Source organism: Diceros bicornis, chromosome 34, assembly GCF_020826845.1.
Source record: "Diceros bicornis minor isolate mBicDic1 chromosome 34, mDicBic1.mat.cur, whole genome shotgun sequence".
NCBI classification, from domain to species: Eukaryota; Metazoa; Chordata; class Mammalia; order Perissodactyla; family Rhinocerotidae; genus Diceros; species Diceros bicornis.
Genome location: NC_080773.1, coordinates 8,615,021 through 8,642,395, shown reverse-complemented (window position 1 = coordinate 8,642,395; position 27,375 = coordinate 8,615,021). Strand labels below are relative to the sequence as shown.

At 56.6% G+C, this 27,375-nt stretch overlaps 4 protein-coding genes and 1 long non-coding RNA gene across 9 annotated transcripts; 2 read left to right on the top strand and 3 right to left on the bottom strand.

The window, feature by feature from the left end:
• The first annotated feature begins 516 nt into the window (after positions 1 to 516).
• SDHAF1 (succinate dehydrogenase complex assembly factor 1) lies at positions 517 to 1,589 on the top strand. The gene has a single exon (XM_058530928.1). The coding sequence runs from the start codon at positions 568 to 570 to the stop codon at positions 922 to 924; it is 357 nt and encodes a 118-aa protein (XP_058386911.1). The 5' UTR covers positions 517 to 567; the 3' UTR covers positions 925 to 1,589.
• Positions 1,590 to 5,712: 4,123 nt separating this feature from the next.
• SYNE4 (spectrin repeat containing nuclear envelope family member 4) lies at positions 5,713 to 9,851 on the bottom strand. 3 transcript variants are annotated; one of them, XM_058530885.1, is made up of 9 exons: positions 9,596 to 9,851; positions 9,372 to 9,508; positions 9,031 to 9,181; positions 8,371 to 8,514; positions 7,983 to 8,177; positions 7,661 to 7,909; positions 6,828 to 6,905; positions 6,031 to 6,089; positions 5,713 to 5,937 (listed from the first exon to the last, which is right to left on the bottom strand). In XM_058530885.1, the coding sequence occupies exons 2-9, from the start codon at positions 9,497 to 9,499 to the stop codon at positions 5,757 to 5,759; spliced, it is 1,185 nt and encodes a 394-aa protein (XP_058386868.1). In that variant the 5' UTR covers positions 9,500 to 9,508; positions 9,596 to 9,851; the 3' UTR covers positions 5,713 to 5,756. The 3 variants fall into 3 exon arrangements, with proteins under 3 accessions (XP_058386868.1, XP_058386870.1, XP_058386869.1); XM_058530887.1 differs by having other exon boundaries at positions 6,828 to 6,931; positions 7,651 to 7,909; positions 9,372 to 9,851; XM_058530886.1 differs by having other exon boundaries at positions 7,998 to 8,177; positions 9,372 to 9,851.
• A 75-nt stretch (positions 9,852 to 9,926) lies between these two features.
• Positions 9,927 to 14,873, bottom strand: ALKBH6 (alkB homolog 6). 2 transcript variants are annotated; one of them, XM_058530910.1, is made up of 7 exons: positions 14,796 to 14,873; positions 13,945 to 14,023; positions 13,567 to 13,635; positions 12,265 to 12,325; positions 11,755 to 11,906; positions 11,431 to 11,547; positions 9,927 to 10,361 (listed from the first exon to the last, which is right to left on the bottom strand). In XM_058530910.1, exons 1-7 carry the CDS (start codon positions 14,837 to 14,839, stop codon positions 10,098 to 10,100), a joined length of 786 nt encoding a protein of 261 aa, XP_058386893.1. In that variant the 5' UTR covers positions 14,840 to 14,873; the 3' UTR covers positions 9,927 to 10,097. The 2 variants fall into 2 exon arrangements, with proteins under 2 accessions (XP_058386893.1, XP_058386894.1); XM_058530911.1 differs by lacking the exon at positions 11,431 to 11,547.
• A 417-nt stretch (positions 14,874 to 15,290) lies between these two features.
• On the bottom strand, positions 15,291 to 27,350 carry CLIP3 (CAP-Gly domain containing linker protein 3). Of its 2 annotated transcripts, XM_058530866.1 has the most exons (14): positions 27,056 to 27,350; positions 26,527 to 26,750; positions 23,487 to 23,626; positions 23,304 to 23,397; positions 22,930 to 23,091; positions 22,396 to 22,514; positions 21,252 to 21,488; positions 18,966 to 19,101; positions 18,694 to 18,822; positions 18,124 to 18,267; positions 17,929 to 18,052; positions 17,663 to 17,727; positions 17,226 to 17,298; positions 15,291 to 16,856 (listed from the first exon to the last, which is right to left on the bottom strand). In XM_058530866.1, exons 2-14 carry the CDS (start codon positions 26,690 to 26,692, stop codon positions 16,802 to 16,804), a joined length of 1,644 nt encoding a protein of 547 aa, XP_058386849.1. In that variant the 5' UTR covers positions 26,693 to 26,750; positions 27,056 to 27,350; the 3' UTR covers positions 15,291 to 16,801. The 2 variants fall into 2 exon arrangements, with proteins under 2 accessions (XP_058386849.1, XP_058386850.1); XM_058530867.1 differs by lacking the exon at positions 27,056 to 27,350 and having other exon boundaries at positions 26,527 to 26,769.
• LOC131397842 (uncharacterized) lies at positions 18,643 to 20,829 on the top strand. Its single transcript, XR_009216794.1, has 3 exons — positions 18,643 to 19,582; positions 19,962 to 20,016; positions 20,672 to 20,829. It is a non-coding gene; the product is annotated as an uncharacterized LOC131397842 (long non-coding RNA).
• Positions 27,351 to 27,375: the final 25 nt, after the last annotated feature.

Genomic DNA, 27,375 nt, shown 5'->3' with positions numbered 1-27,375 from the left:
CCGTCCCTCTGCGCGTCCCCAGGGCTGGGACCCCCGACACACGCCTGCTCTGGAGGTGGGAAGGCACGGAGCTTCCCCCGATTGTTGTCATAAATAACCGATGACACAGTCATGCTTGTGCCTGTCTTCTCTCTCCCAGTGCCACCGCGCCGTGGGGGACACAAGGATCCCAACCTCTAGCTCCCGCTCTCCCAGGACCCAGGAGTTAGGTCGGGGCTTCCGACCCAAAACCTAAGAGTCCAAGAGCCTAGCCTCATCCTCCTCCGGGTTCCCAGAACTGCTGTCCCCTCAAGGACGCAGGTTCCCTGCGAGCGGGCCAGGCCACCGACAGCTCCGCCCTGACTGTGACGTAACTGCAGCGACAGCCAATGGGACGCGAGGGCGCCGGATAGCCGGAGGCGGGAGGCGGGAGGCGGGAGGCGGGAGGCGGGAGGCGGGAGGCGGAGGCGGAGGCGGGGGCGCGCGGGGCGGAAGTGCCTGCTGCCTGGCTGCTGGCGTCTGGCGCCGCGCGGCGGCGCGGCGGTTGGTGGGGCCTGCGCTGCGTGCGACCGCGGCCCCGCCGGCACCATGAGCCGGCCCAGCCGGCTGCAGAGGCAGGTCCTGAGCCTGTACCGCGAGCTGCTGCGCGCCGGGCGCGGGAAGCCGGGCGCCGAGGCGCGGGTGCGGGCCGAGTTCCGGCAGCACGCCTGCCTGCCGCGCTCCGACGTCCTGCGCATCGAGTACCTGTACCGCCGCGGGCGGCGCCAGCTCCAGCTGCTGCGCTCCGGCCACGCCACGGCCCTGGGTGCCTTCGTGCGCCCGCGGGGCCCGACCGAGGAGCCCCGCGGCGCGGGGGCCCCGGGGACCCCGCCTGAAGATGGTGACGGCCCGAGAAGCCCGCCCGACGGCATGGGGTCACCAGAGACCCCGCGCGATGGACGGTGACAGGCAGAAGAGCTCACTCGATGGTGCAGGGAAGACGGGGGGCCAGCCTAACTGCGTGGGGGGACCAGGGAGCCCGCCTGATGAAAGGTGAGAGGTCTTGAGAGACTAGCTCGATGGATTGAGGGAATCGGAGAGCCCTCCCGGCAATGTGAGTCCTACAGACCTCCATGATGGATGGTGAGAGACGCCCTACCTTGCCCAACCCATGGTAACATGTCGGACTCTCCCATGAGGGCTTGGGGCGGCCTGGGTCGCCAGCCTGCTGGACTGTGTCAAGCTGAGAGCTGCTGACTCGAAGGCATGGGGAGCCGGGACGCCCCCCGTTGGACAAAGACTGAGACACCCTTCTCTGGACCCCTGGCTCCTCAACTCCCCTCTCCTGTATTTAACTCTAAGAAAAGCAGACTTTTTGCTGAGGAATTTGGGAAGATGCCCTGATGGACGGTGAGAAGCCCCGAATCCCCTTTTGGAAAACTTTTCCCCCATTAATTGTGACAAACTAGGACCGATGAGGAAGGGGCTAGGGAGTCTCTGGCCCTAGCTGATCAACTCAAGACCCCTCAAGACCTCTACTTGATGGTTCTGAGGGGGAACCCTGACGCCTGTGCCCCCGCAACCTCAGGACTGTTGAACAAAGGGAATAAAATTTGGGATGTGCTGACTTCCCTGTTGGTAGTCTTAAAGATTTTATGTGTTTGGGGATTTTCGAAGAGGCCCCACAAACCAAGAAGTGACCCTCTGGGAGGGATAGGTGTAGGTAGCTGTCTAGACTGGCGGACTGGTTGAAGCAGCATAGTTCTCTCTCCTGCGCAAATCCATGGCACCCACCCTGGTTTGATCCCAAAGAAACCCCCATTGACTCCTTAATGGAGAGTAGTGAGGCAGGATAGGAAATGAGGAGGCCTGGCTGGTAACCCTTGAGGCAGTAGTGGGGACCTCAAGCCTCGTTGAGGTGTCTGGCCTCAGCTACAAGCTGGGATTTTTGCCAGCAAGGCGCAGGCGTGGGGGAGGAGCGGTGGACCCGCAGGCTACAGGCATACCCCGGCCCATGTCCCCGTGTGGGTCTGCCCTAGACATTCTCTGGGATATTACATTTCGCAACCCTGACTTGTGTTTGCACCCATGTCAGTTAAACCAGGGGAAAGCAGATGAATTCTTAGCAGATGCAGTTTGGGAGGAGGAGAAGGAGGTCCTTAGGAAAGGAGCCCAGCCCTCAGACCAAAGGGAGGATGGACAGAAGAGGAGCATGACTCTGCCCTAAACCCAGTGCTGGAGGCAGGTACCCAAGTAGTTATAAAGTGGGGGTGACATTTGAAGAAATATCATTTGCCAGAAGGTAGGGATAGGCTTCTAAGCAGGAGGACCAGTGTGGGCAGAGACCTGGAGGGGAACAAGGGGAGACATGCAGGGACACCACTGGGGCCTGGAGTGCCCCAGAGCACAGGCTGTATGGTTTGTGCTTGTGGCTTCTACTTCAGCTTTGACCCCAGTTAGTACCCACCTTGGGGCCTCCGCACCTTGTTCATCTCTCTCAGCCTCAGTTTTCATCTCTTGCGCTCCTCGGGGAGTGGGCGCCTGGGAGGATTAAATGGGATTGGTCTGAGTTGATAATGATTGGAGCTGGGATGAGTCCACGAGGACTGGTAATGCTGTTCCTTCTCCTTTTATACAAGTTCAAAAAGTACAGAATGAAAGTTGAAAAACCAAAACAAACTCCAATGATGCCCATCTCACTCAGACTAGAAGTCCTCACTGTGGTCCACAAGGTCTCACCTGATCTGGCCCCATCGCCTCTCTCACCTCACCTCCCACTCTCCCCCTCCACCACTCACGCTCCAGCCACACTGGCCTTCCCACATGCCAGGCACATTCCTACCTCAGGGCCTTTGCACTTGCTGTTCCCTCAACCTGGAATGCTCTTCCTCCAGGTCTGCACTGTCTGGTATGGTACCTGGGAGTTACCTGTGACTTGAGCATTTGAAATGAGGGATGTTTTTTAATTTCATAAATTTTTAAGTAATTTAAATGTTAAAACTGAAGCAGTGTAAAATATTTTTTCCATTAAACACAACTTTATTGTTTTGGTAGGACTACATTTCATTTTATCTGTTGAAAATTAAGCATCTGAACTGAGATGTGCTATAAAGTATAAAATACCAGATTTCAAAGACTTCCTAAGAAAAAAGGATTGTAAAATACCTCATTATTTTTATATTGATTACATATTGAAGTGATAATGTGTTGGATATATCAGGTTAAAGAGAATATAAATTAAAGTATTAAAATTAATTTCACCTGTTTCTATTGTTTTACTGGGACTACTAGGAAATTTAAAATTATATTTTCGTTCACGTTATATTTCCATTGGACAGCACTACTCTCGGAGTCCCCATGGCTGCTTTCCTCACTACAACTTGCTATAATGACATAATTACAACATGATGATGTAATCGCCTCCCTGATGCCTTCCACAACCACCCTAATTAAATCATACCCCCTTCCCTTTGCCCACTTTTGCTCCTTAGCACTTAGCACCATCTGACCGATTACATATTTACCTGTGTCTTTTATTTCCTGTTGGTCTCCCCCACTAGAATGTCAGCTCCAGAGGGACAGGATTTTAGCCTGTCTTGCTCACTGTCACAGCCCTGCTCTTTGTCCCAGACCTGGCTCATAGCAGACACTCAGTCAGTGTTGAATGAATGAAAGAATGAGACTTGTTCCATTTCCTGGTCATTTGGGTCAATATTGCCAAGACTCTGCCCACCCTATTTGCAGTGATCCCAGGGAGACCATGCCTCCTTGGTTGGGGACAGAGCCTTGGCCTGGCATTTGATACAGGACAGACCCAGGCTGGCATCCTGACCTCCCTGAACCTGGAGTCTCTCCCAGAATCCCCCTTGCTGAGTGTCCATTCCCCTGTCTGGTAACAGCTCTCTGATATTCTTTGGCGACCCACCCCTCCTGCGTTTTCAGTACATGTGGTTCAGGCAGGGCTGACTGCAGCCCCCAGTGAAGCATGTGACACTGGCCAGGGGAGCCAGCTGTGGGGCTGTGGTTGGAACTCTAAAAGAAGAGGGACTCTCCTGTTGGCTGCTAAATTGGTGAGATGTATGCTTGGAGGTTTTGAGGACACCCTGGCCACTACCAGGATAAGAATGAAGCCAAACCAGAGGAAAGAACTGGAGGTATCATTTAAGACCCTGGATTGACCTGTGCCTGAAGTCCTAAACTTTTCCGTTACCAATGAAAATAAATTCCCATTTCTATTTAAATCAGCTTTTTAAAAATTTTATTTTATTTATTTTTTTCTCCCAAAGCCCCAGTAGATAGTTGTATGTCATAGCTGCACATCCTTCTAGTTGCTATATGTGGGACGCGGCCTCAGCATGGCCAAAGAAGCTGTGCGTCAGTGTGCGCCCGGGATCCGAACCCGGGCCGCCAGCAGCGGAGCGCAGGCACTTAACCTCTAAACCACGGGGCCGGCCCTAAATCAGCTTTGATTGGGCTTCAGTCACTAGCTCCCTGTGTGGCCTCAGGCCAGTGACTTCCCCTCTAGAGCCTCAGTTTCCCATTCTGTTAAGTGGGGACACATCATTTGGCGGTTGTGAGAATTAAGGAGAGGGGATCTGTCTTATGCACATTTCCAGGAGCCTAGCACAGGGCTCCTGCCTCTGCTCTTGAGTCTGATTCTGCTCCACCTCTTGTCCTGACACTTGAAGCTCTGGGGAGAGGATGAGCTTAGACACCTGGGGTTGGGGACTGGACTCCACGACTGCGCGCCGGCCATTCAGCTTGGTGTTGTCAGACTCGGGGAAGGTGGTTTTCACAGTCCCGCACCCATGATGGCCCAGCCTGGGAGTCCACCGTGTAGAATGCTTTAGCAGAGCACCTGTATGGATGCGGGTCAGGGGCAGCTGGCCCACATCACCTGCATCCTTCCCTACACGCCTCCAGCTTCCTGTGGCAAGCACCTGTGCCTCTGCCTGCAGGGCCTTTACAGCAGGAGAGGCCAGAAGTGCCAGGGAGTCAACCCCTCCAGGAACAATCTGTAACCAGTGAGAAATGGGAGCTGGTACAGAAAGGCCACAATTTCCTCACCCCTTGGGTAGACCAACTTTGAGTGTGTCCCACACAGTCTCCCAGAGGTCCCATTGGGATGGCACCCCAGGTGCCCAGAGCAGCGACCAACTCAATAACTCCCTTCCCTGGCTCACTCCCCCGTCCCCCCGTCAGTCGGCTAGGATCGCCTCCCTAATGAACCACTTGTGCTTGAATCTCTGTCTCAGGGTCTGAGGGACCCCAACCCAACATGGTCTGATTCGGTTCTGTGTCCTGTGCTCAAGGCAAAGGGATGTGTGGAGGTGGCTGTCCAGACGTATCAGGACCGTATCCTAGTTTCCGGGTACTCGGGCACCCAGTATCCTCACACATCTGCTACAAACTGGATGTCTGTGTCTGCTCGAAATTCCTATGTTGAAATCCTAACCCCCAGTATGATGGGATTAGGAGGTGGGGCCTTGGGAGTGATTAGGTCATGAGGTGGAAATGGGGTTAGTGCCCTTATAAAGAGACCCCAGAGAGCTCCCTGCCCCTTCTGCCATGTGAGGACACAGCGAGAAGACGGCCGTCTATGAACCAGGAAGTGGACCCTCCTCAGACACCAAATCTGCTGGCTCCTTGACCTTGGACTTCTCAGCCCCCAGAACTGTGAGACATAAATTTCTATCATTGATAAGCAACCTAGTCTATGGTATTTTGTTAGCAGCCTGAATGGACTAAGACACATCCTTTGACAGTGACCATTTATTACATATGCCTGGGCTGCATCCTCAGACTGGGGGGGGACCATTGACATAGCTGAGCACCACATAAGGTGTCCTGGCCAGCCAGGAGGGAGAGCAGCAGGGCCCCCCTGACAGGGGCAGGAGCAATGTGGCACCCACCAGGAGAAGGAAGAGGAGAAGGAGAAGGAGGGAGGTCAGGGGCCACCTGGATGCAGGAGCAGGGGCTCTGTGAAGGGCAATGCAGTGTTACACATACGGGTGGGCCGCCACCACGAGCCCTGTCCCCCACACCCCCAGACCCGTCTCCCAGGCATCTCACCCAGCGTCCACCTCCAGCATCACATCCTGGAGATGGGGAGAAGCTTGCCTCTTCTTGTCCTAAGGGTGGACAGCAGCCAGCAGCAGAATGGATGGAAGTGACACTCAGTGTGGACTTGCCCTTACCACTACAGACCTACAGGGCTGGGCTTCTTGCTCCTTTCCTAGCACCCCCTCCATCCCCAGGACCCCACATGGACTTGGAATGCCTCCAAGTGTAGTGGATGTCTGTTTCTATCTGCCCTCCCTCCAACCAATCCCCTTTTCCTGGTAACAGTGACTCAATTTGAGGGAGGCGGCGGGGGGGGGGGGGGGGGGGGGGGGGGGCAGGTGTCACATCTCCCCACTCTCCTGACCCCACACCTCCACTTCCATGATGGGGGGTGTGACCCAGATCTGGCCAATCAGAGCCCTCCAACAGCTTGGCCACTGTGATTGGTTCAGAGCATAGGCCGTGACCCAAGCTGGGCAAGTGGGAGTCAGCCCTGAGACCTTGCTGCCTGAAGGTCTGTGGCACTCTCCTTCCCCTGGGGTGGGTGAACCAGTGGGAAGTGAATGTGTAGCTGCTGGGACAGCCACTTTGTTGAGAAAGAAGCCACCTTGGGGAAGTAGAGCCCGAGGTAGGGAGGGAGGGACTGAGCCCCAACAGCATTTGAGGGCCTGAATTCAGCAGCACTTGGACTTTTCAGATACATGAAAAAATAGCATCCCCTTTTTTGTGCAGTCCAATCTGGGTTGGCTTTCTGTCACTTGCCATCCAGATTCCTGAGCAATACACCTAGCCGAAGACCAGCTCACCTGAGACTTCCGGAGCAGCGAGCGTCTTCGGTGACCTGCTAAGTGTTTCCGGTGGCTAAGGTCTGACACGAGCATGTCCTGTGGGGACAGAGCAGTGTGGGGTCCTTGGAAAACCAATGACAAAGAGACACAAGGTTGAGGACGGGCCAGGATGGGGGGTGTCATAGAGATGAGATTCCAGGGGAAGAGAGAGATCTTGAGCAGAAAGGAAGAGAGGGTGGAGCCAAAGAAACCAAGAGAGGAGAGACATTATTCATTCAACAAATATTTAATGAGTGTCTATTACATGCCAGGCACTGTTCTGGGAGCTGGGGACACAGTGGGCATGGGAACAGGCACAGTCCTGGCATCCATGGAGCTTTATTCTAGCAGGAAAGAGAGACACCATGCATTAATAAATAAATGGATAATGTCAAAATGTGGTAAGTGCTGTTAGGAAATAAAGCAAGAGGATAAGGGGTGATGTTGTTTGGAGGCCAGAGCAGGCCTGTCTGAAGAGGTGACATTTGAGAGGTGAGCTGGGCATGAATCTGGGGGCTTTGAGATGGGAGTGTATTTGGAATGTTCAAGAAGCCAGGAGGCTAGTGCGGCTGTAGCGGGGTGAGTGAGGGGGAAGAGTGAGAAAATGAGGAAATGTAGACACAGGCGGAAGAGAGAAAAACAAAGAGTGAGACAGAGGAAAACACAGAGAGAGCGAGAGAGGAAAACATTGAGACACCAAGAGAGACAGAGACCCCGAGAGAGACAGAGGGAGAGACAGAGCCACCAAGACCTCCTTGAAAGGGAAGGACCCTGCTAGGAGGCGCACAGAGGTGTCCCCCACCTGCTCTCACCTCAAGGCCTTGTCCCCTGCCCTGGGAGCGCTTGTGACCACACAGCTCACAGGGAGCCCCTGGTGTCCAGACTGTCTTTCGTCCCCAGGGCCCGAGGCCCCCAACGTCCCCTGCTGGGTCCCACTCCAACTCTGCAGGAGTGGGGAGGCTACTGGGTGCCCGGGGCCCCCAGACCCCACCAGGTCCTGGCCCGTCCGATTCCCCCTCGACCTCCAAGTCCTGGTCCAGTATGTTGGCCTCCTCGAACACCTGGTCAGAGGACAGAGGTCATGGCGGTTGTGGGACTGGCACCTGAGCTGGGGACTGCCAGGGTGGGCCCTACCAGGCTGTAGCTGACCAGCTGGGCCTGCAGCCGCCACAGCCGCCGGGAGATGCTGTCTCGGTGGGCTCCGAGGGCCCTCAGGACCTGCTCCAGGTATGCCCGGGCCTGGGGCTCACTCTGCTGCGCCAGCCCTTCACTGAACACCAGCAATGCATCCACACGCTCAGCTGCCCCACGCAGGTCTGCCTGTAGGGCCTGGATACACAGGGTGGGACATCACTGCCCACACACGCACACCAGGGGCACCAGAGAACTGGGACCTAGAGTCACACACTCCCCTTTCCTATCCAGACACTCGGAACACAGAATAAACCCATTTCCTACCCCAGGAAGCTGGCACTCCCAAGGCCCTGCCCACCCTCCCACATCTTGGCCTCCCACCACCCACCTGCAGCTGGACCATCCTGCTCTGGGCCGATGCCCAGGACCCCAGGCCTCGCTCCAGGTCCTGAAGCTGGAGGCCCAGCCCCAACAGGCAAAGGTGCAGCCTCTCCTGTTCAGCCTCCAACACCTCCCGGCCAGAGATGGGGCACTGGGGAACACAGGGGGCTGAGTCAGGGCCAGTGGGCCAACTAAGACCTTGCCCCCACTCCCATTGCCACCCCTCTTCTGTAGGCTCCAGTCTTCTGGATGTTTCTCTGCAGCAGAGTCCATCTCTGGGTCTGCACCAGGGCTGCTCCCACCTGGAGGCCTTCCCGGTGGAGCCAGGCCTGAGGCCCTCTAGTTCAGTCTCCAGGTTTTCAAGGCTCCTGGAAATTTGACATGTGGGGCTTGGGGGTCTGGACAGGGAGAGGGTGATGGAGTTGGATACCCCCACAAGGAACCGGGCTGCACCACAACCAATGATGAAATAATTCTCTCTCAGTTGGTAAAATAATGAAATACTTCTATAGTGATTAGTCAAGAATCATTTCCTACAGTGGCCCTCCCCCTAAAGATGCCCAATACTTTTCCAGAATCATCACCACAACCCGAGTGTGGAGGCCAGATTCTGGGGGACAGAGAGGAAGTGGGGGCTGGCACAGGGGCCTGGGTCACCTCAGCTCACCTCACAGTGTTTGCCCCCAGCTGGCTCCTCATGCGAAGAGGGTGCTGGCGGTCTGGGAGGGCCAGCGGCAGGCTCAGTGCCCCTCAGCCCACACTGGAAATGCTCAGGAGGGTCCAAGGAGTCCTGCCCCGGTTTCTGGGCCTGTTCTGGCCTAGCAGGTAGGGGGCATTGACAGACCCCTGGGTGAGCCCAGTACCCATTATCCACCCTACCCAACACCTGTCCCCAGCTCCCTCCCCCATGCCCCCAGTGATCATAGCCACTGTGCCTCCTACCCTCAGAGGGCCCTGCTACTGCCCCCAACCTTTTGGGACCTAAGTTTCAAAAGCCCCAGCCCCTACCTGATTCTCTTCTCTCCAGATGCCAGGCAGATGGCGCACCCAACCATACTCAGTTCCCGAGGGGCTCCAGGGGGGTGGCTGAGGGGCTCTGAGGCGGGTCTAGGGCCCAGAGGTGGGGGCAGGGCCATAGCTGGGGCCTGGGGACAGAGACTCAGTGAGAATCCCCAGTAAAAACCCTTTTCCTAGCCAGGGGTATCCCCCTAGACCTCCTCAGCAGGACTCACCCAGGCCTGAGGCAGCCAGGGGCCCAGGGGCAGCTCAGCTCCACCTCCTTCCAAGGGGAACCTGGAGCCAGGTGATCTGAGGCCCAGCTCAGGTGACAGCGGCACCACTTAACTCCTTCCTCCCCAGCAGACCAGTAGCTGAACCTCCCAAGCTCACCCTACCCCACCCAAGGGGGTCCAGACGTAACCCTCAAGAGCCCTGGATTCTGCTCCACCCAATGACCCATATATTTGACCCCCAGGGCCCCACCATCCATCTAAGGTCCCAGATGCTGCCCCCCTCAGGAACCCAGGCATCTGGCCGCCCACCCCTGAAAAATCTAAACCCAAAGAAAGATTTTGTTTTGTTTTATTTGTAATGGGGCCTTTTCCTGTGGTTCCCACAACTACTGGGAAAATAAAACCCGGGGGAACTGCCTCTGCCCCAGGGTTCCAAGGTCACAGGGGCGCAGCCGTCTGGAGGCGAGAGCCCGGGAATCCCGGCCGGTCCCGGGGCCTGGCGTCACTTGCTGAGCAGAAGGCCGGCGCGCAGCACGCGGGGCACGCGGCGGACGGTCAGCGAAACGCGGGTGCCGCGCAGCAGGCGGGCTCCGGGCCGCGCCGACGGGCAGGCGGCCGCGTTGGGCGGCAGGGAGGCGGCGTCGAGCGCGTCTACGCGGGAGGCTGCGATGCCGTGGAGGAGGCGCGTGTAGGCGGGGCCCCGGAGCACCAGCAGGCTGCGCGGTTCCAGCAGCAGCGAGGTGGCCGGCCGGGGCGGGGGCCGGGGCTGCGGGGCAGGTCGATAGTTAGCGGGTCCCCAGAAATCGGGGGGTAGGCGAGAGGTCAGCAGACGTTGGGGGTCAGGGGACGAGGGTCGAGTTCCCAGGGGCAAAGGCTGAGGGGCAGGCGTGCTTGCGGGGATCAGGCTTTGGAGTGAAAAATCCCCGGGGTCCCAGGGCCAGGGTTTGAGAGAGGGAGCTGAAGGGGGGTGGGGGGTGGGGGTCCAGGCGTGTGGATCAATGGTCCCCGGAAACTAGGTGGAACTGGGCTGAGGGCTTGGCTGAAGTCAGTGATGGTGGTGCAGGGACAGAGGGAGGAGAGAAGGGGGGTGCAATCTGGGCGTATCTGGGGACATCAGGATGTCTGAGGGCACGGGCACAGCAGGAGGGGTGTCAGAGTATCCAGGAGCAGGCAGGGTGCTTCCTAAAAAGGGAAGCCCTAAGGAGCAGGTGGGTCAGGGCATCCAGGGCAGTTTCTGTGAACGCTGGGGTGTCAGAACGCATCACTCAGAGAGAGGTCAGGGAAGCTGCTGTCAAGAGCAACCCTCAGACAGGGGAGTCAGGGTATCTGGGGGGGCGGTCCTTGAGCAGCAAGTCATGGGTTGAGGTGCCAAGGAGAATCTGAGGGTGTCCTGCATGGCAGATCACATTATTGCAGTGGCAGGGAGGTCAGTGTTGGGGTGCCCCGTGCAGTGGGCAGAGTCAGGATGTCTGGGAGGATGGCGGGGACGCCCACAAGTGAATGGTGTTGGGTATCTGAGGATATCAGTGTCTGCTGGTGTACTGGGGAGCCCTGCATGGGGACTTGGGCTATTGGAGCACTCTGAACGTGTAGGGCCACGGGATCTGTAAGGTGTCGGGGCATCCACTCAGCAGGTGGGGATATTGGGGTGTCTGTGGATGTTTCTAGGGCACCCTGCAAGCAGATGGGTCAGGTGTCTGGGAGGATGTGGGTGCGCTCCATGAGGGGACAGGGGAAGGTGTTTGGGAGAGTATCAGGCCAGTGGGATGGGGCCTCTTGGAGGATGTGGGATGTCAGCACGCCCACGAGTGGCTGGGCAGTGTCTCGGGGCCCACCTGCTCTGCAGGGTCATCATCCTTTGGCTGCCGCGGCTCGTAGAGATCCAGCATGGTGTGGGAGCCCAGGCTGATGGTGCTGACGGTCGGGTAGTACAGTGGCCCGTCCTCGTGGGGCTGGGGAGTGGGCACCAGGGCTGGACAGGGCAGGAGTCCACACCCCCCACCCTCTGGAGTTCAAGGAGGAGTCCCCAGCTGGGGACAGGGAGGAGAATGCCTGGTTGGGGTACGTGGCTGCTTAATGAGAGTGGAGGTGGGTCAACATGACGCCCTGCCCCATGGTGGATCAGGGGTCTGGGGGTCGGGGTGAGGATGTGTGGTTACCATGATGCCCTCCCCAGGCAGATACTGGTTCACAAGGACATGGTTGGCTGGGAGACCCCCAAAAAGGCTGAGATCAGACACTTTGTCCACGTAGCGCTGGAGCCACAGGGGCAGCCGCTCAGGAACCATCCCCCGGGGATGGGGGAGCCCACCTGGAGGGGGCAATGAGGTCCTGAGGGCACCCAACCAAGGAGCCCTGGCACCTGGAGCCCCCATTAGGATATCCCAGTGGTTGGTAGCACTCTGACCCCCTCAGGGACCCCCAACTCTTTGGAGACCACCACCCGACCCTTCACAGGTTTCCTGACTTCTCCAAACCTCTGGACCCTTTGAGATACACCCCCAACTCATCAGGAAATCCCTAATCTCTCTGGACCCTCAGAATCTTCCTGGCCCTTGGGACCTCTTGAACCCTCAAGGACCCCCCAATGTCTTGTGCCTGTCCAACCTGAGCTGCTGGCCCTAGCCCACATCCCCAAATCACCCACGTCCCCAGGCAGGGACACTTACCCCAGTTCTGTAACTTCCTCCCGGAGAGCTGGGTCCACTTGGGCTTTGGGGCATTGAAGACCTGGGAGGGAGGGAGGGGGGTCACTCCTTTTTCAGGACCACCCTGATTCTCCCACCCAGGCCAACACATGTGTCTTGACCTGGGGTGGAAATGGCTCATCTCTGTCCGGGATTGTTCTCGGGATACAGAGTTCCCAGGATTTTGTTGTTTGCCGTCTCCTCCATGGAGGCCTCTGGCCCGAAAGCCCACCTGTATCTACCGGGGTCGAGGAAAGGAACCAGGGCTACACAACTGTGCTCTGAATCTACTCACAGCTCTGGGCTGGACTGGGCTCTTTCAGTCCAGCAAACAGTCTGGACCCTACAATTCCCTGATTTCTGGGCTATCTCAGCACAGTCTGGCTGCTGGAACCTCCTTGTTCCTATCACCTGGAGGAGGGAATGTGCTAAACTGGGCTATCTCAGCATAGCAAAGAGTATTTTGAAAATTCCCCACTGCCAAGATCCCAAGTGTCTAGAATGGGCAATCTCCAAGAAGTCTAAGAAGTCTACACTTAATAATCTCCTCATTCCCTTCATGGTTATGGGGCTGGAATGGGCTATCTCAGCACAAGGGTCTGTGTTCTGTAGCTAACTTAGTCCTGGGACTCAAACTAGACAGGACTAGTTGGGATAGCACAAGGAAGATCTATGCTCTATAACTAAGGCTCTGGGGCCACAAAGGACCATCCCAGTGCAAGGACTCTGAGCTTTGTAAATTCCTCCTTCCCCAAACCTTAAGAATAGAGTACAGACTGGGCTATCTCAGCACAGGTGGTCTGTGCTTGGTTCCTTGTTCTCAAGACCCTGGGTCTATGCTGAGCTATCTCATCAGAGGGAAGAGCTTCCTCTGTAGTATTCTGACGCCTGGGCTATCTCAGCACAGAAATCTGAACCCTGCAAATTCTTCATTCCCCAAATCTCAGGGCCCTGAACTGGGCTAGCTCAGCCTATGTTTATAACTTCCTTTTCTCTAAGATAGCAGGATTGGGCTATCTCAGCACAGAGAGGATGAGATCCATAATAACCACCTTCTTTCTAAGAATCAGTTTGGTTTCCCCTAAGCCCCCTGGGAAAAGTTCTTTCTGACAGGCCCCAGCAGGTCCTGAGAGAGGAATAGGGAAGGTGAGGGAGGGGTGCTGTGGGGCACTCTCCTTTCTGCCAGGATCTTCACTGTAGCCTTAGGGGCTCTCACATAGGACCTGGGGCTGGGGAGGGATCCGGGAAGAGGGGAAAAACAGAGCAGAAGGCCACTGGGGTCACCTGTCGAAGCAAATACTCCTCCTCTTCCTTGGAGATGAAGTCAGGGACATAGTAGATAACAGGTGGTGCCTAGGATAAAGAGATCCCCCTGAAGGTATGGCCCTTTGACCTACACAGGGGCCCTAGCATGGCCCCTCCCTCTGAAGCGAGGCTCAGGATGTCCCCAGACAGGCCAGGGCCTGAAGTCAACAGACCAATGCCCATTTTGGGGGTGGGAAGTGCCCAAGTGAGGGTGGGGTTGGACCCTGAGGGTAAGAATGAATTTGGAAGGAGGGAGCAGTCCCAGTCCACAAACCCAGGAGTCAGCCTGCCTACTCCAACTCTACCTCCCGGCCTCTAGTCCCCACCATCACCCTCTGCACCCCCAGTCCTGACAACCTGCTCCACCCTGAATGGCTCCAGGGCTGGGACCCTGGCGTCCTGATCCTCCATCGACACCAACTCCATGTACCCAGTCCTGTGGGGGGAGGGGGGAGGACATGCTGAAGTCACCAAGCCTCCCACCCTCAGGCTATGATCCCACTTTCTGTTCTATCATGGGCCAGGGCCTCACCTCAGCCCTCTAGTGAAACTTGGTTTCTAAAACCTGAGTCCTCAGCATCTCAAAGCCACCCAGTGAGCCCCAGGCTCCTACCTGGACAGTGAGCACCCAGAACACTCCCCCAAACCCCACCCACCAAGGGCCCATCAAACCACACATATTTGCCCTCTCAAGCCTCTCACAGAGGACACCCTCTGAGCTCACTGGGAGCGTTTCTCAAGAGCTCCACACAGGCTCCAGGGCTGCACTCCAGAGCCCCTTTAAACACCTTAATTTGAGACCCCATCCTGACAACTTCAGACCTGCAACTATGAGACGGGCCCTCGAACAACACTCAGGGTCCCCATGGACCCGCCTCAAGCCTTCAGACCCAATTCTGCACACCCTTGTGCCACCAATCTGAGTCTCCCCAGACGCGTCCACTCTCAGTCGCCTCGGATCCCCCTGCTCTGGCCCCCTCAGACTTCCCTTCCCGAGCGCCCCTTCATTGCAGCACTCGTGGACCTTTAGCCCCGAGCCTGCCTCCTTGCAAACCTTCTTCCCTCCCTGAACCCCTTAAACCCTCCACTTTGAGTCTTCTAGAACCCCCGACTCTGAGCTTCCTCAGGCTCCCATCTGAGCTGCCCCGGATCCCCCTCTCAGTCCTCTCGGACATCTATCTCCACCCTCCGCCACCCCCAAAACTGACCGTCCACCAGTATCCCCTCCAACATCCAAAGTCAACACCCCCATTCCCTTCTCAGCCACTTCCGCCCCACGTGCCTGACGCCGGAGTCCTCAGACGAATGGGAACTCTCAAAGGCCTTAAGGATCCGCCTTCCACCCAATCGGCGCTCTTACCCAGTACTGCCCCGCCCCTTCACCCTCGTTCAGTGATAGGCTGCGCCTCCTGTCCTCTGAGCCACTTGGGGACCCTTCGGAGACGGGTCTTCGTCTGGCGCCGACCAATCAGAGCTCCAGGACCGAACCTCTCCACCCTGCGAAGCGGGCCCAGATGAGAGGGGCAGCCGTGGCCGCCGCGGGAAGAAGACAAGACTGTTAGAAGGACTTCTTGCAGGCTAGACCGTCCTATGCCCAAGCCGCAGGGAGGCGAGATTGAAGGAAGGACTTCCTCTCCCATCCTCCCCCAGCCAGGGTACAGAGGCAGGGCCGTAACTCCCCAAACACTGACCCGACACAGAGAAGCCATAGAAACGTCTTTATTGAAGGGGGCAGGGGTCATGCTGAGTTCGGGGACATGCAGTGAAGGGGCAGTCGTGAGCTGTCCTTGGTGGTCAGGGCCCCAGGTCCGCCCTGGACTCCCTGGGCCTTCAGGGTCTCCCTCAGGCTGTTGGTCTGGCCCCGGTGCTGAGGTCCTTTGGGGCCAGTGACTCAGATTTAGTGTTTTGGACCTATGACCAGAACGTAGATTGAAATGGGGGCTCCTGGATTTGGGATCCCCTCAAGGCCTTGGGGCCCTTCATGTATTATATATGGAGGCTTTAGGATTTGGGGTTCCCTTGGGGCAGGGGCTCTTGGAATTTGGGTGTCTTGAGATCCATGGACTGGGAGCATTGAAGTCCTCCAGTTTCCAGGGATGAGAATTCCTGTGGGGTCTCCTGGTGCCTATGAATAGGGCTGGAGGTGCCCTGGGAGCCCGGGATGCATATCCTGACTGCAGTCTCCTCCATCCCAGGCACAAGGACCTCCGTGACTGAGGTTTCCGGGGGGCTTGGGATTGGATTTTTAAATTTGGGATTCCCTGGGGATTTGGGAATTCCATGATTTGGGGGTCCTGGGAGTTAGGGCCTTGGGGTCTTCTAGGGGCTACAGGACTTGGGGACACAGGGGAGTTTGGGACATATACTCTGGGGTTTGGGATCCCCAGAGTCTTAGAATGGGGCCTCCAAATTTTGGGGTCCCCCAAAGGGGGAAGTCATTAAAAAATAGAGAATTTTCTGGGAACCTGGCCAGCACAGGGGCTGTGGGCCATGTGGGGTGGGCTTCATACAAGGCACTGGGGGTTTCTTGAGGGTGCAGAGGGTAGGAAGACTTAGGGGTCCTGTAATTAGCACTTCCAGGACTGTTTTGGTGTCTGTAAATTGGGGGTGACAGTGGGCTGGTTTATGTGGGTCTCTTCTTGAGGGGTAAGAGCAGGGGTCTTTGTTAATGGAGGGAGTCTCTGATTGCAGTGTAAGGGTTTTGGAGTCACCATGGGGGTCACATCTTGAGGGGACTGATGTTAAATGGAGGATAGTGACATGAAGGTCTGTTACTCTTACTCTGGAGGTGTGACCTGTGTTTATTTCAAGGGGACTTGATGGGGGGGTCTTCGTTAATGGAGGAGGGCTCTGATCCAGTGATGAGTGACTCAGGAATGTTCTGTTGTGGAGCATTATAAGGAGTAGGTCACAGTCATTTGGGGTGAGGTGGAAATCTCTTCACTGGGGGGTCTGCTCTGAGGGGTTGGGGAGAGGGACTAGCCTGAAGGTGCTACACGCAGGGAATCTCTTTCTGGGTAACACGGGGTCTGTATGCGGGGGGTTATGGGGGAATCTGTTAATAATGGGGCCTCAGTGATTGAGGGCTGGCTAATGGGGGTCTCTATTCTGGACATGTTACTGGGAATCTCTATCTCAGGGTGACTTGGGGGGCTCCTCATGTCAGGAGATGCTAGAGGGGGCTCTGTGTCTCTTTGTTGGGTGTCCACGGCCTCTAAGACTGCATCTCCGCCCTCAGCATCCAGGGAAACCAGCAGCAGAAGAGCAGCCTGGAAAGGAGAACCACGTCACACCGCGATGCAGGGGGAGGGCACATCTGGACCCATCACCCCCAGCTCTTCCCCGAGTGGCTGGAATCTGGCCTTTCTGGATTCTGCCTCTACCTCTCTGGCTGTGCCTTCTCAGGTTCCTGTGGAGTGGAGGGTGTTCTGCCTCCTCTACCTGCCCCTTAAAAGTTGAAGTCACCAGAATTCAGTGTGGGGCCTCACTCCCTAAAGACAATGTTTCTGGGTAAGCTGACGAGTCACAAACTTTCCTAACTTCTGTTTCCCAGAGCTCCAGACCCCTGTGTCCAACGGCCTTGTGGATGCTCTCCCTGAACATCCCACAGGAGAGCGGGCCAGAGGCTGGCTACACACCTGGAGATGGAGTTCTCTGATGCGATGTCCTTTGGGGTCCGGACTGTCGTAAAGGTGCGTTTGGGCTGCGTCACTGAAGGGGAGGGCAAGGTCCCAGGTGAGGAGATGACAGACCCACCTGTGCCCCCAAGACCCACCCAGACTCCTTGTCATTAATACGTATCCACATTCCCAGTACCCATCTGGACCCCGCATTCCCAATACTCACCTGAACTTCTTGTCAATAATATTCCGTGTCCCCCAATACCTACCCATGTCCCCAGTGCCTGCCCAGAGCCTTGTTGTTAACATGTCTATACCCCATAGCACCTGTCCTCTTTGGGATCCTGTCTCATCACTTTCCTGGACTCTGTGTCCCCAGTTAAATACTGGGATTCTGTCACCAGCATATACCAGAGAATCCATGACCCAGACCCACGCTCCAGTCCCCAACTCACTTGTTACTTGATGCACTTTTTTGGCTCCGCTGTTGTCCCCAGGGGGGTCAGTAGATCCACCAATCCTGGGGAGACACGAGGAGTGGGAGGAGTCAAAGCCACAAGAGGCCAGGGTCTGACAGGGCTGAGCCCCAGGGAGCCTAGGCAGAAAGAGCTAGGGTGTGGGGTGGGTATCCACTGTCCTGCTGGTCCAGGAGGAGGAGGCATCTGAGGGGGAGGCAGGCTTCTGGGTGGTGCCCTGGGCTGGGGTCGGAGTTTGGGCTCACTTCTGAATCCGGGATGCTGGCGCAAAGACTCCATGTCTCGGGGGGCAGGTGAAGTACCGGACGCCGAAGACAGAGCCGTCATGCTTGCCCGTGGGCTGGTCTAGCTCGATGCCATACCAGTAACCTGCGGCAGGAGGGTGTCAGGACACCTTGGGGCTCTGCCTGCCCCGCCCCTGCCCTGATCCCTGTCCTCACCTGGGGCAAAGTCTGTCTTCCCGTAGAAGCGCACAATCCCTTGCTTCTGGCCCGCAACGAGGACTTGGTCTCCGACCTCAGCCTTGGCTCCCTCGCGCTGCTGCAGGCTGCCCAGAGATGGGGATGACGAGGGCTTCTTCTTGCCTGGGTGTGGAGGGTACAGGGGATGGGGCTGGGGCCCCCAGATGCCAGCCCTGGGGACCCCATGCCACCTAGAAAGCCCCAAGGTAGAAACCGTATCCTGGCTCCAATCAGAGGAATTCCAGAGCCTTCCCCAGAACTGGGGGGGGGGATTGAAAGGAAACATCCTAGGTGCCAGAGAACTGGGGGTGGGGGAGGCTCTTTGGGCCTGAGGGGAAACTTAGTCAAGAACCTGGAGAACCCTAAAATCCTTTCTCTAAGTTGAAGATATTTGGGCCAAAGGAAAAACTGAGTCACAGAAATGAGGAACTCAGAGATGGTCCTCTAAAACAGGAGTTTGGGCCTGAGGAGAAACCGAGTCACAGAAGCAAGTCCCCACAGAACACCCTTGACACTGGCTCTCCTCACCCCTAGGCCTCCCCCTCTGACCTTTGTGTTCCCTGCGGCCTTTGCCGGTGACACGGGAGAAGTCCATCCGGGGAGTCCGAGGTGTGGAGGTGACAGACGAGGGGGGCGCGTCCACTGCCTTGGAGATCTTGGACACAGAGGCAAAGAGACCTGGGGGACAGAGCCTGGGCTGGAGTCACCCAAGCTTCTGCTCTCTGCCCCACCATCATCCCCCAGCCCCCAATACCCAGTCGGCAGCATCAGAACGACTGGGACTCCCCCACTCCCCTTTCAGGCCCCGGGTGGGGACTGACCCTGCTTGGGGGGGCAGATGAAGTACCGGACACCCCCAACACTGCCATCATTCTTGCCCTCGGGCTCGTCCAGCTCCACGCCCACCCACTGGCCGCTGGCGAACTCCGTGGTCCCGCAGAACCGCAGTGTGCCCGTCTGAGGAGACAAGTGAGGACATGGCTTGGGGGGCCTTGGGAGGCCATGACAGATCACCGGCACACAGGAGCATGGGGGTGTGGACAAGGGAGCCCCAGGCTCAAATCTCAGCTCAGACATCTCCATTTAGTGGTTGTATGACTTAACCTCACTGTGCCTCAATGGCCTCATCTGTGAAATGGGAACAGAAATCACGCCCACCTTATAGGACTGTTACAGAGCTGCCCTGTCCAATGCAGTAAACAGCCACTAGCCACATGTGACAATTTAAATTTAAATTAACTAAAATTACATTAAAATTTCATTTCCTCAATTGCACCAGCCACATTTCAAGTGCTTAATAGCCACATGTGGCTTGTGGCTGCTTCACTGGACAGCGCAGGCACGGAACATTTCCATCATCTCAGAAAAGTCTACTGGACGGGCTGTCAGAAAGGAACGGAAGCCCTCAGAACCGGGCCTGGTGCTGAGTGAGGGATCAGTAAGTGTTACCCATTATTATCCTGTAACTTTGGTCAAGGGACCTCCTGGGCCTCAGTTTCCTCTGGAAAATGGGGGTAACAATCCACCTCATATGCTGGTTGTCTGGTTGAAACATTTTTAACATATGTAAAGTGGCTGAGCTGTAGTGGGTGTGGTTATCATCACCGTGTGAGGCTCCTTCACCTCTCAGAGCCTCAGTTCCTTGTCTGTCAAATGGGCTAATAGTGCCACTTCAGAGGGTAGGTGTGGACCTCACCCTGGCCCACAAAGAGCACTTAGGAGAACCAGGCCCTGTTCTAAGCGCTTTACACATTTTAACTAATTTAAACCTCATACGACCCCCTGAAGTTGGTACTGTAATTAGCTCCATCTTACAGATGAAGAAACTGATGCCCAGAGAGGCGGGATCACTGGCCACAGGCCCCACAGCTGGTGAGCAGCAATGCTGAGATTTGCCTGAGCGACTCAGGTTATGAGCCTGAGCTCATAACCACCGTGCTGAGCTGCTTCTCTGAGGGGCAGAGATTGTGATTACATGTCTTCAGACAAAGGGTTTCACCTCTCTGAGCCTTTTACAGTCTTCTGGGTTGTAAAATGGGGAGGGCCGATCCATCCTGCTTTCAGAATTGTCACATGGATGGATGTGATTAGATCAGGTACAGCAAGCTTTCCGGATGGGGCTGATGCATGCAAAACTCTTGATTAGGAAACAAAATGTGACTTTTATGGCTTCTCACTGTACAAAAAACAAAATCCAAATTCTTTCCAGTGGCCTGCAGATCTGGTGTGATCCAGCCCCTGCTGACCTCTCCACCTCACCCTCCAGTCACACACCTCTTCCCTCCTTTGGGTCTCTGTCCCTGCTGTTTTCCTCTCCATATCTTTGCAGGGTGAGCTCCCTCCCATCTCAGCTCAGACATCACCTCCTCAGAGAAGCCTTCTTGACACACCCCAGCTAAAACTATCTCTGCCCTCAGCCAGAGACAATTTACTAAATCCAAGCATTTAATGGTTTTCAAAGCCCTTCTTGCTACCAGAAATTATCTTAACTATGGGTTTGCTTTATTGATTGTCTCTCCTTCATTAGAAACGAAGCTCCATGAGAGCAGGGCTGGGGCTGACACAGCCCTTTATCCCCAAGGATGGGCTGGGTCTAGTATGGAGCCTGAGACACCAGGTAAGTGGACCAGAGTTGGAACACCTGGATGAATGAGGATTCTCTTTGCCCTCTGGGCTTTTGACCTGCGCCCCCTTCTCCCTTTCTTCCCCTGGCTCCTCCTCATCTTCAAGTGGGGGCATACCCCACCACAGCCCTGCTCGCTCTGACCTATACTTTTTTCCCAAAGTACTACCCACTCTGGGAGCAGAGGCAAGCCCCGACTGGGGACCCAGATGGGGCAGAGCTGCCCTGATCGCTCTGCTTCCCCATGGCAGCCAGGACTGCTCTGCGCTGTCACTGTCAGGTGATGGATCTGTCTCCCCACCTGGACCGAGAGCTCAGCCGGGGCTGGGGCACAAAGGAGGCGCTCACAGAACAACTGTTAGATGAGATAAATACCATGTGAATGATTGGGGGACAGACAAGGGGAGAGTCTGCACTCTGCCCAAGGACCAGATCTGAGGGCTGAGGGCTGAGTCCTCCCCTGCCCTTCCCCCCAGTCCCTAACCTTCTGGCCATCCAACAGCACGCGGTCTCCCAGGCGCAGGCCCAGAGCGCTGAGCATGAGATTGCCTGGGACGTTGTCGTAGTTGGGCAGGGTGACCTTGGGGAGGGCGCAGGAGAGTGGCACAGCCTCCTCCAGTAGCGTTCTCAGCTCCTTGGCCACCAGCGCTGCCTCTGCTTTGTCTAGAGACATGTCCATGGGGTCTGGGACCACCTCCGCCGGCACCTGTCCCTTTCGGTTCTGGGAGCCAATGGGAAGAGAGAGGGTGAGGACTCAGTGGCACAGGCTATGCCCCCATGGAGCCCGTGTCCCCAGAGACCCCAGATCTACGTGAAGTAGAGGTGGGAGTAGGTCATACCCTGGGCCAACATGGGAATAAGAAGGGGTGGGGCATTAAGGTACAGACCTCGTCCCCAGGGAAGTCCACCCCTGAGACCTCAGGCTGGCATGGGACTAGGGGTGGAGCCAATAGGGAATGAAGGTCACACGTCAGTGCTGTAGACCCTGCCCTCTGGAAGGCCATGCCCCCAGCGACCCCAAGGCTGGAACAGGACCATGTGAGGGATGAACTTTGAAAATGGGCTCCTGGGGTACTGGGTCAGGGGTCCAACTGGGCCAGTGGGGAATGAGGAAAGGCAGGGCCTGAGGGCCACAGGCCATGTCCCCCCAGGATATCTGTGCCTGGGAAGCTACAGAGTAATTGGTATTGGAGATGGGACCTGGAAATGGATGGGATGGGGGTCAAAGATCACAGTGAGGGCTTATGGGGTTGCCCAACCCTCTCATTTGCCCAGGGTCTCAACCTGACTTTCTTCACGATCTTGAAATGCTGTCTACACACAGCCACAGGGTCAGCCAGGATTGAAAGAAGATATTCCTTGTTGGGTGACCCGGGACAAATCACTTACTCTCTTTGCCTCAGTTTCCCCACCGTAAAATAGGGCTTATAATAGTCACCTGACATATCATGAATACTACGTAAATGTCAGCTGTTACTTCGTTTGTTGAATGCATAGATGATTTTTGTAATATTTTGAGAGCTTTCAGAAATGCGAGTGGTCCTGGCCCCCCTCATCCCCTGCCAGGGAAGGGGGGAGGGGAAGGAGGGAGAAGGAAGATGATGGGGGCGGGGCCAGGGTGGCAGTACCCGCAGCGCCGGGTTGGCGCCGTGCTCCAGCAAACATTTGGCGGCTCCCAGGCACAGGTTGGAGGCAGCGATGTGCAGGGCTGAGCCGTGGTTGAAGTCACTGCACGTGGAGTTCACCACTAGGGAGTGGGCGAGAGGAGGGTTCCAGGTGAGCGCCCTCGGCACCCGCCCTCCTCTACCTCCCAGTCTCCCCAAGTCCCGAAGTCCACCTCTTAACCACAGCAGCCTCGGATGCAGAGCGCAGCCCCACCCCTCCGTCTCGGCCACGCCCCTCCCGGGCAGGTCCTGCCCTGCCCTGGGCTTGTGGACCACGGAGTCCATCTCCCGCACCTCCTGCCTCCAGCCTCCCATTGTCTCCTCGGATCCCAGTCCTCTCTCCCCTCCCAGCCAGGCCTCAGTTCGGCCCCATCACTCGGCCTCCCTGCCTTCTTCCCTCCACGTCTCCTCCCCCCCACACCCTGGGCACCCACCTGCTTCCAGCCCTCCTCCCCGGCCTTGGTCCCGCCCCCGCCCAGCCCCGACCCGCCCCCTCACCTCGGGGCCGCGCGCCCTTCAGCAGCACGCGCACCAGGTCGGGCACGTCGAAATAGGCGGCGTAGTGAAGCGCGTTCATGTTGGTCCAGCGGCTGCGCAGGGTCACGTCGGCGCCCAGCGCCAGCAGCTGCTGCGAGAGGCGCACGGCCGCCGCGGGGTCCCCTGTGTGACAGCCCAGGTCAGCTTGTGTCCCCTCCTCCAGGGCATGGGCCCAGGGCCTTCCCCATGCCCTGGGCCTCAGGGACTGTACTTGGGGCTCTTAGGCTGAGGGTTCAGGATGGGGGTCTGAAGGCCAGGGTTCCGAGTAGTTTTGAGGATGTCGGGTCTGGGGGCCTAGGTTTAGGGGCTCATGGTTTAGGGGTTCGGGCCCTCACCGACTCCGTGGGCCCCAGCCTTGCACGCATAATGGAGCAGAGTCATGTCAGTCAGCCCATCCCGATCATTCACATGGCAGCCTCGCCGCAGAATCTGGGAGTACCAGGAGTGCAGGGCAGGTCACGCGACGTGGGAGGGCCCCGGAGAGCCCCACCCCCTCCCGCCTGGCTCCCCGTTCTTACCTCATTGCCGATGACGTCGATCTTGTGCTGGACCTGGGGCACCCACTGGCGCACAATGGCGAACAGCTCAGGGATGGTGGTCTGCGGGTCAAACAGAATCTCCTGGCACGCCGGGTCATTGGGGTCGAAGAAGGTGAAGGCTGGGGTGGCGAGAGGTCGAGGTCAGCCCAGGCAAGCTGGACCCCTCTTTCCATGCCGAGGCAGGCTCCAGGTCTTGCCTTTAAGACCCTCTAATGCGGGGTCTCAAACTGGGGGCGCATGGGCCACAGGATTTTCTGTGTGCTCTACATGAGGTTTCAAAATCAGGAGTTTTCACGTAAAAATCGGGATGTCCAGCGTGTCATGAAAAATTGGAAGATCAGGCAATTCCCATAGAGCAGCAAACTCCACCCTTTGAAACAGGAGTGTGGTAGGGAGTGCGGCACCCCCAAGTCTGCATGCCCAAGGGGGTGCTCCTGCACTAGCCACTGTTGCCCTGGCAGAGTATGGGCACGCTTTGGCCAAATCTAGAGTAAAAAAATTAAAAAGCCAGAAATCCTAGTTTTTAAGAAAAATCTCCAAAAATTTTCAAAGACTGTGCAATCCACATAAAATCCACAGGCAGATCTACCCTGTGGCCAGCCGGGGAGGTGCCCCGAGGAACTTCCCTCTGCCCCCATTAGACCCGTGCTGTAGTGACGTCAGCAGCCACACAGGACCTGGCACGTGGCAGGAGCTCAGTGCGTGGTGAATGAATGAGTAAATGAATGACCGGATGATCCAGAGCCCTGGGAAGAGCACACAGGAGGTGTCTCCAGGAATCAGCCCGGGTGCGCCCAGTCACGTCACCGCCCTTCCTGGCTCAGAACCCTGCCCTGGCTCCCGTCACACTCAGAGCACAGACCACAGTCCACCCCACAGCCCACAGGCCCTGCACAAACTGGCCTCGTCTGTTGTCTGCCCTCCCCCCTCATTCCCCTCCACCCACAGTGGCCTCCTTCTGTCCTTCCAACACACCAGGCAAATTCCTGTCTCAGGGCTTTGCATTTGCTGTTCTTGCCTGGGACAGTCTTCCCTCTGATCTTCTCAAGCCTTCTCAGGTCTCTGCTCGAACGTCACCTCTTCAGAGAGGCCTCCCCAGATTGCCCTGTCTACATCACCACCTCCGTGCTGCTCATCTCCTGCCCTTGCTATTTCTTTAATCACAGCGCACAGCACTTCTTAATGTGTTTACTCCTTCCTCCCTCCCGCTTTTCCCTCTCGCTCCCTTCCTCACCTGTCTCCCTCACTAGGCTGCAGGCCCTGTTCACATGCTGCCTTGTTTTCTCTCTTATCCCCAGGGCCCGGCCCAGGGCCAGGCCTGCAGCAGGTGCTCAGTCCAGCTCGGCTGAATTCATGTACAAATTCAATAAGCAAATACGTGACTTTCTCTTGGAGTCTGCCTTAGCCCTCTCTCTGTCCTCGACCACATTTCCAGATTCCTTCACTTTCTGTGACCAATCCTGCTTGTTCCGGGGCGGGGCAGACCCTCTGACTGCCCACCTGGCCACAGGCTCCAGCCGCATTTCCCAAGGAGATTTTCCAGTTTCCTGGGGGGACCCCCTACCCCAGACAGCTTTCTTATTTTTCTATCAGACTGAGCTCAGCTTGCAGCCTCTGACCCACCTCTAGTGGGTGACATCCCCAGATGCCATCCCTCCTGCCCTATCCTGGCAATACCTACTCTCTCAACCTGGCACCTAGTTTCTGAACCTCACAGCTGCTGGGGATTCCCAGCCAATGTCTTCTAAAAGCCCCTCCTATATCCAACTCCAGCTCAGCCCCACCCTCTCTACCCAGTAGCAAGAGGGAGCTTCTAAAAATATAAATCAGACCACCACTCCTCTGCTTTTAAACCCCCCCTTAACTGCTCTCCCCCACCACACTTAGAATATATCCAAAGTCCTCACTGTGGCCTTTAAGGCCCTTCCAGATCTAGCCATTGGCAACCCCTCACCTGAATTCCAGTCACTGCCTAACTGCAGCTGCATGAGCTTCTTTCTCTTCCAAGCTCAGTCCTGCCTCAGGGCCTTTGCACTTGCTGCTCTCTGCCTGGAACTCTCTTTCTCCAGTTCTCCTATGGCTGATTCCTCCTCATGCTCTGGGTCTCAGCCTAAATGCCACCCCATCAGAAATGCCTACCCTGACCACTCTGTCTCAAGTTGCTGCCATCTAGCCATTTTCTATTATATCTCCATCTCCTGTTTCTTTCATAGCACTCACTCCAATCTGAACTGAGTGGATTTATTTATCTGTTCACTTACTGAGTCTCTCTTTCCCTTCTGACAGTGGGGATCATCCTGGACTGCTCACCATTAAATCTCTATCACCCAGCATAAGGCTTGTCCCAGAGTAGTAGTAATGGATAAATACTGCTTGGTGAATGATTAGACACTTTCTGTTTTTCCAAGAGGCCACCCTCTCAGCCCCACAGCCTCCTACCTCAGAGCCTTTATTTCTGTGGTTACCCCTCCTGGGACCCCTTTCCCCCAACCCTTCCCTGGTTAACCAGCTCCTCCTTAGGTCTCCCTCAAATGTGACCTCCTCAGAGAAACCATGTCTTAAAGAGCTCTTAAGCATCCTGCTCTTGGCAAGCACAATTCTCATCAGGTCTTGTAATTATATACTTATACTATATTTTTATACTTATTTGTGTGGTCCTTATTGAAGTCTGTGAGTTTCCTCACGGCAAAGACTGGGTCTGTCTTCTCTGTGCTCTTCCCCCAGCTCCTAGCACAGAGCCAGGTCCATAGGGGCTTTCAACAAATGTTTGCTGAATGACTAAATGATTGAATGATGCATCATAAATCAAAGATTAGGATTATTCCAATTCCATTCTCCAATGAGTGAATGAATGAATTAAAGAAGGGGGGTGTGGAATCCAAGGGATCAGCAGCCAAGACTCCTGGGGACCACCTTCAGATACCCCCACCATCCCACCATCAGCACCAGCAGAGCTCAGCCCAACCTCCCTGGCCATCCAAGGCTCCAGGCCAGATTCCAGGGTGGGGAGGGTGGTTACCATAGTCCTTGGGGAGGGGGGCAGGTGCCGAGGGATGCACAACAGGCTTCTGCCGGCGCTCCTGGGTGGGGCTGGGGGCCTGGGGGACGGGCTCATCCTCTTCCTCCTCTTCTTCCTCCTCCCCCCTGGGCGGCGGGGCCATCGGAGCGGGATCTGTCTTAGTCATGGTCCTCAGTGGCCCTCGGGGGGCGGATGCAGAGTTGGGGGCGGCCTTCAGGCAAATCCTGGAGGCAGAGGTCAGCTAGAGAGTGCGCCCCACAGGCTCCAGGATCTGAACCCCTAGAAGCTCCCAGGGCCCCACGCCCTCAGCTCTGGATTTTGGGCAATCATAGGGACGCCCGTTACCCATCAGAGGACCCCGGTATGTGGGCGCAGTGCCTACCACTGCCCCCAGGCCCAGCCCCCCATTCTTCTCTTCCCGCGTCAGGCCCCTCAGTCTAGGACGCCCCCTCCCCGGGTTTGTTTATCTCGGGATGCAGGATGCTTCGCCCCTCCCCTTTTCCGTGGGCCTCCCCTCTACCCATCTTACCTCGGGCCAAAGAAGGCTGGAGACCAAAGCTGAGACGGAGGAGACCGGAGTAATGGGTGTCAGTATCGGGGGAAGTGACGGGGAAAGAGAGGGAGTCAGAGAGATGGGGACGAGGCCCAGACGCCGACGGTGGATGGGGGTGGAGAGGGAGGGGCGCTGACAGCGCATGCGCCTTCTTACCCCAACCAGGCGCGGGGGCGGAGATGCCGGGAGGCTCGCATTGATGAAAAGGCTGGAGGCAACCACGGGAAAGGGGATAGACACGGAGGATGGGGAGAGGAAGAAGAGATGGCCACGGAGGATGTGAAACATGGAGACAG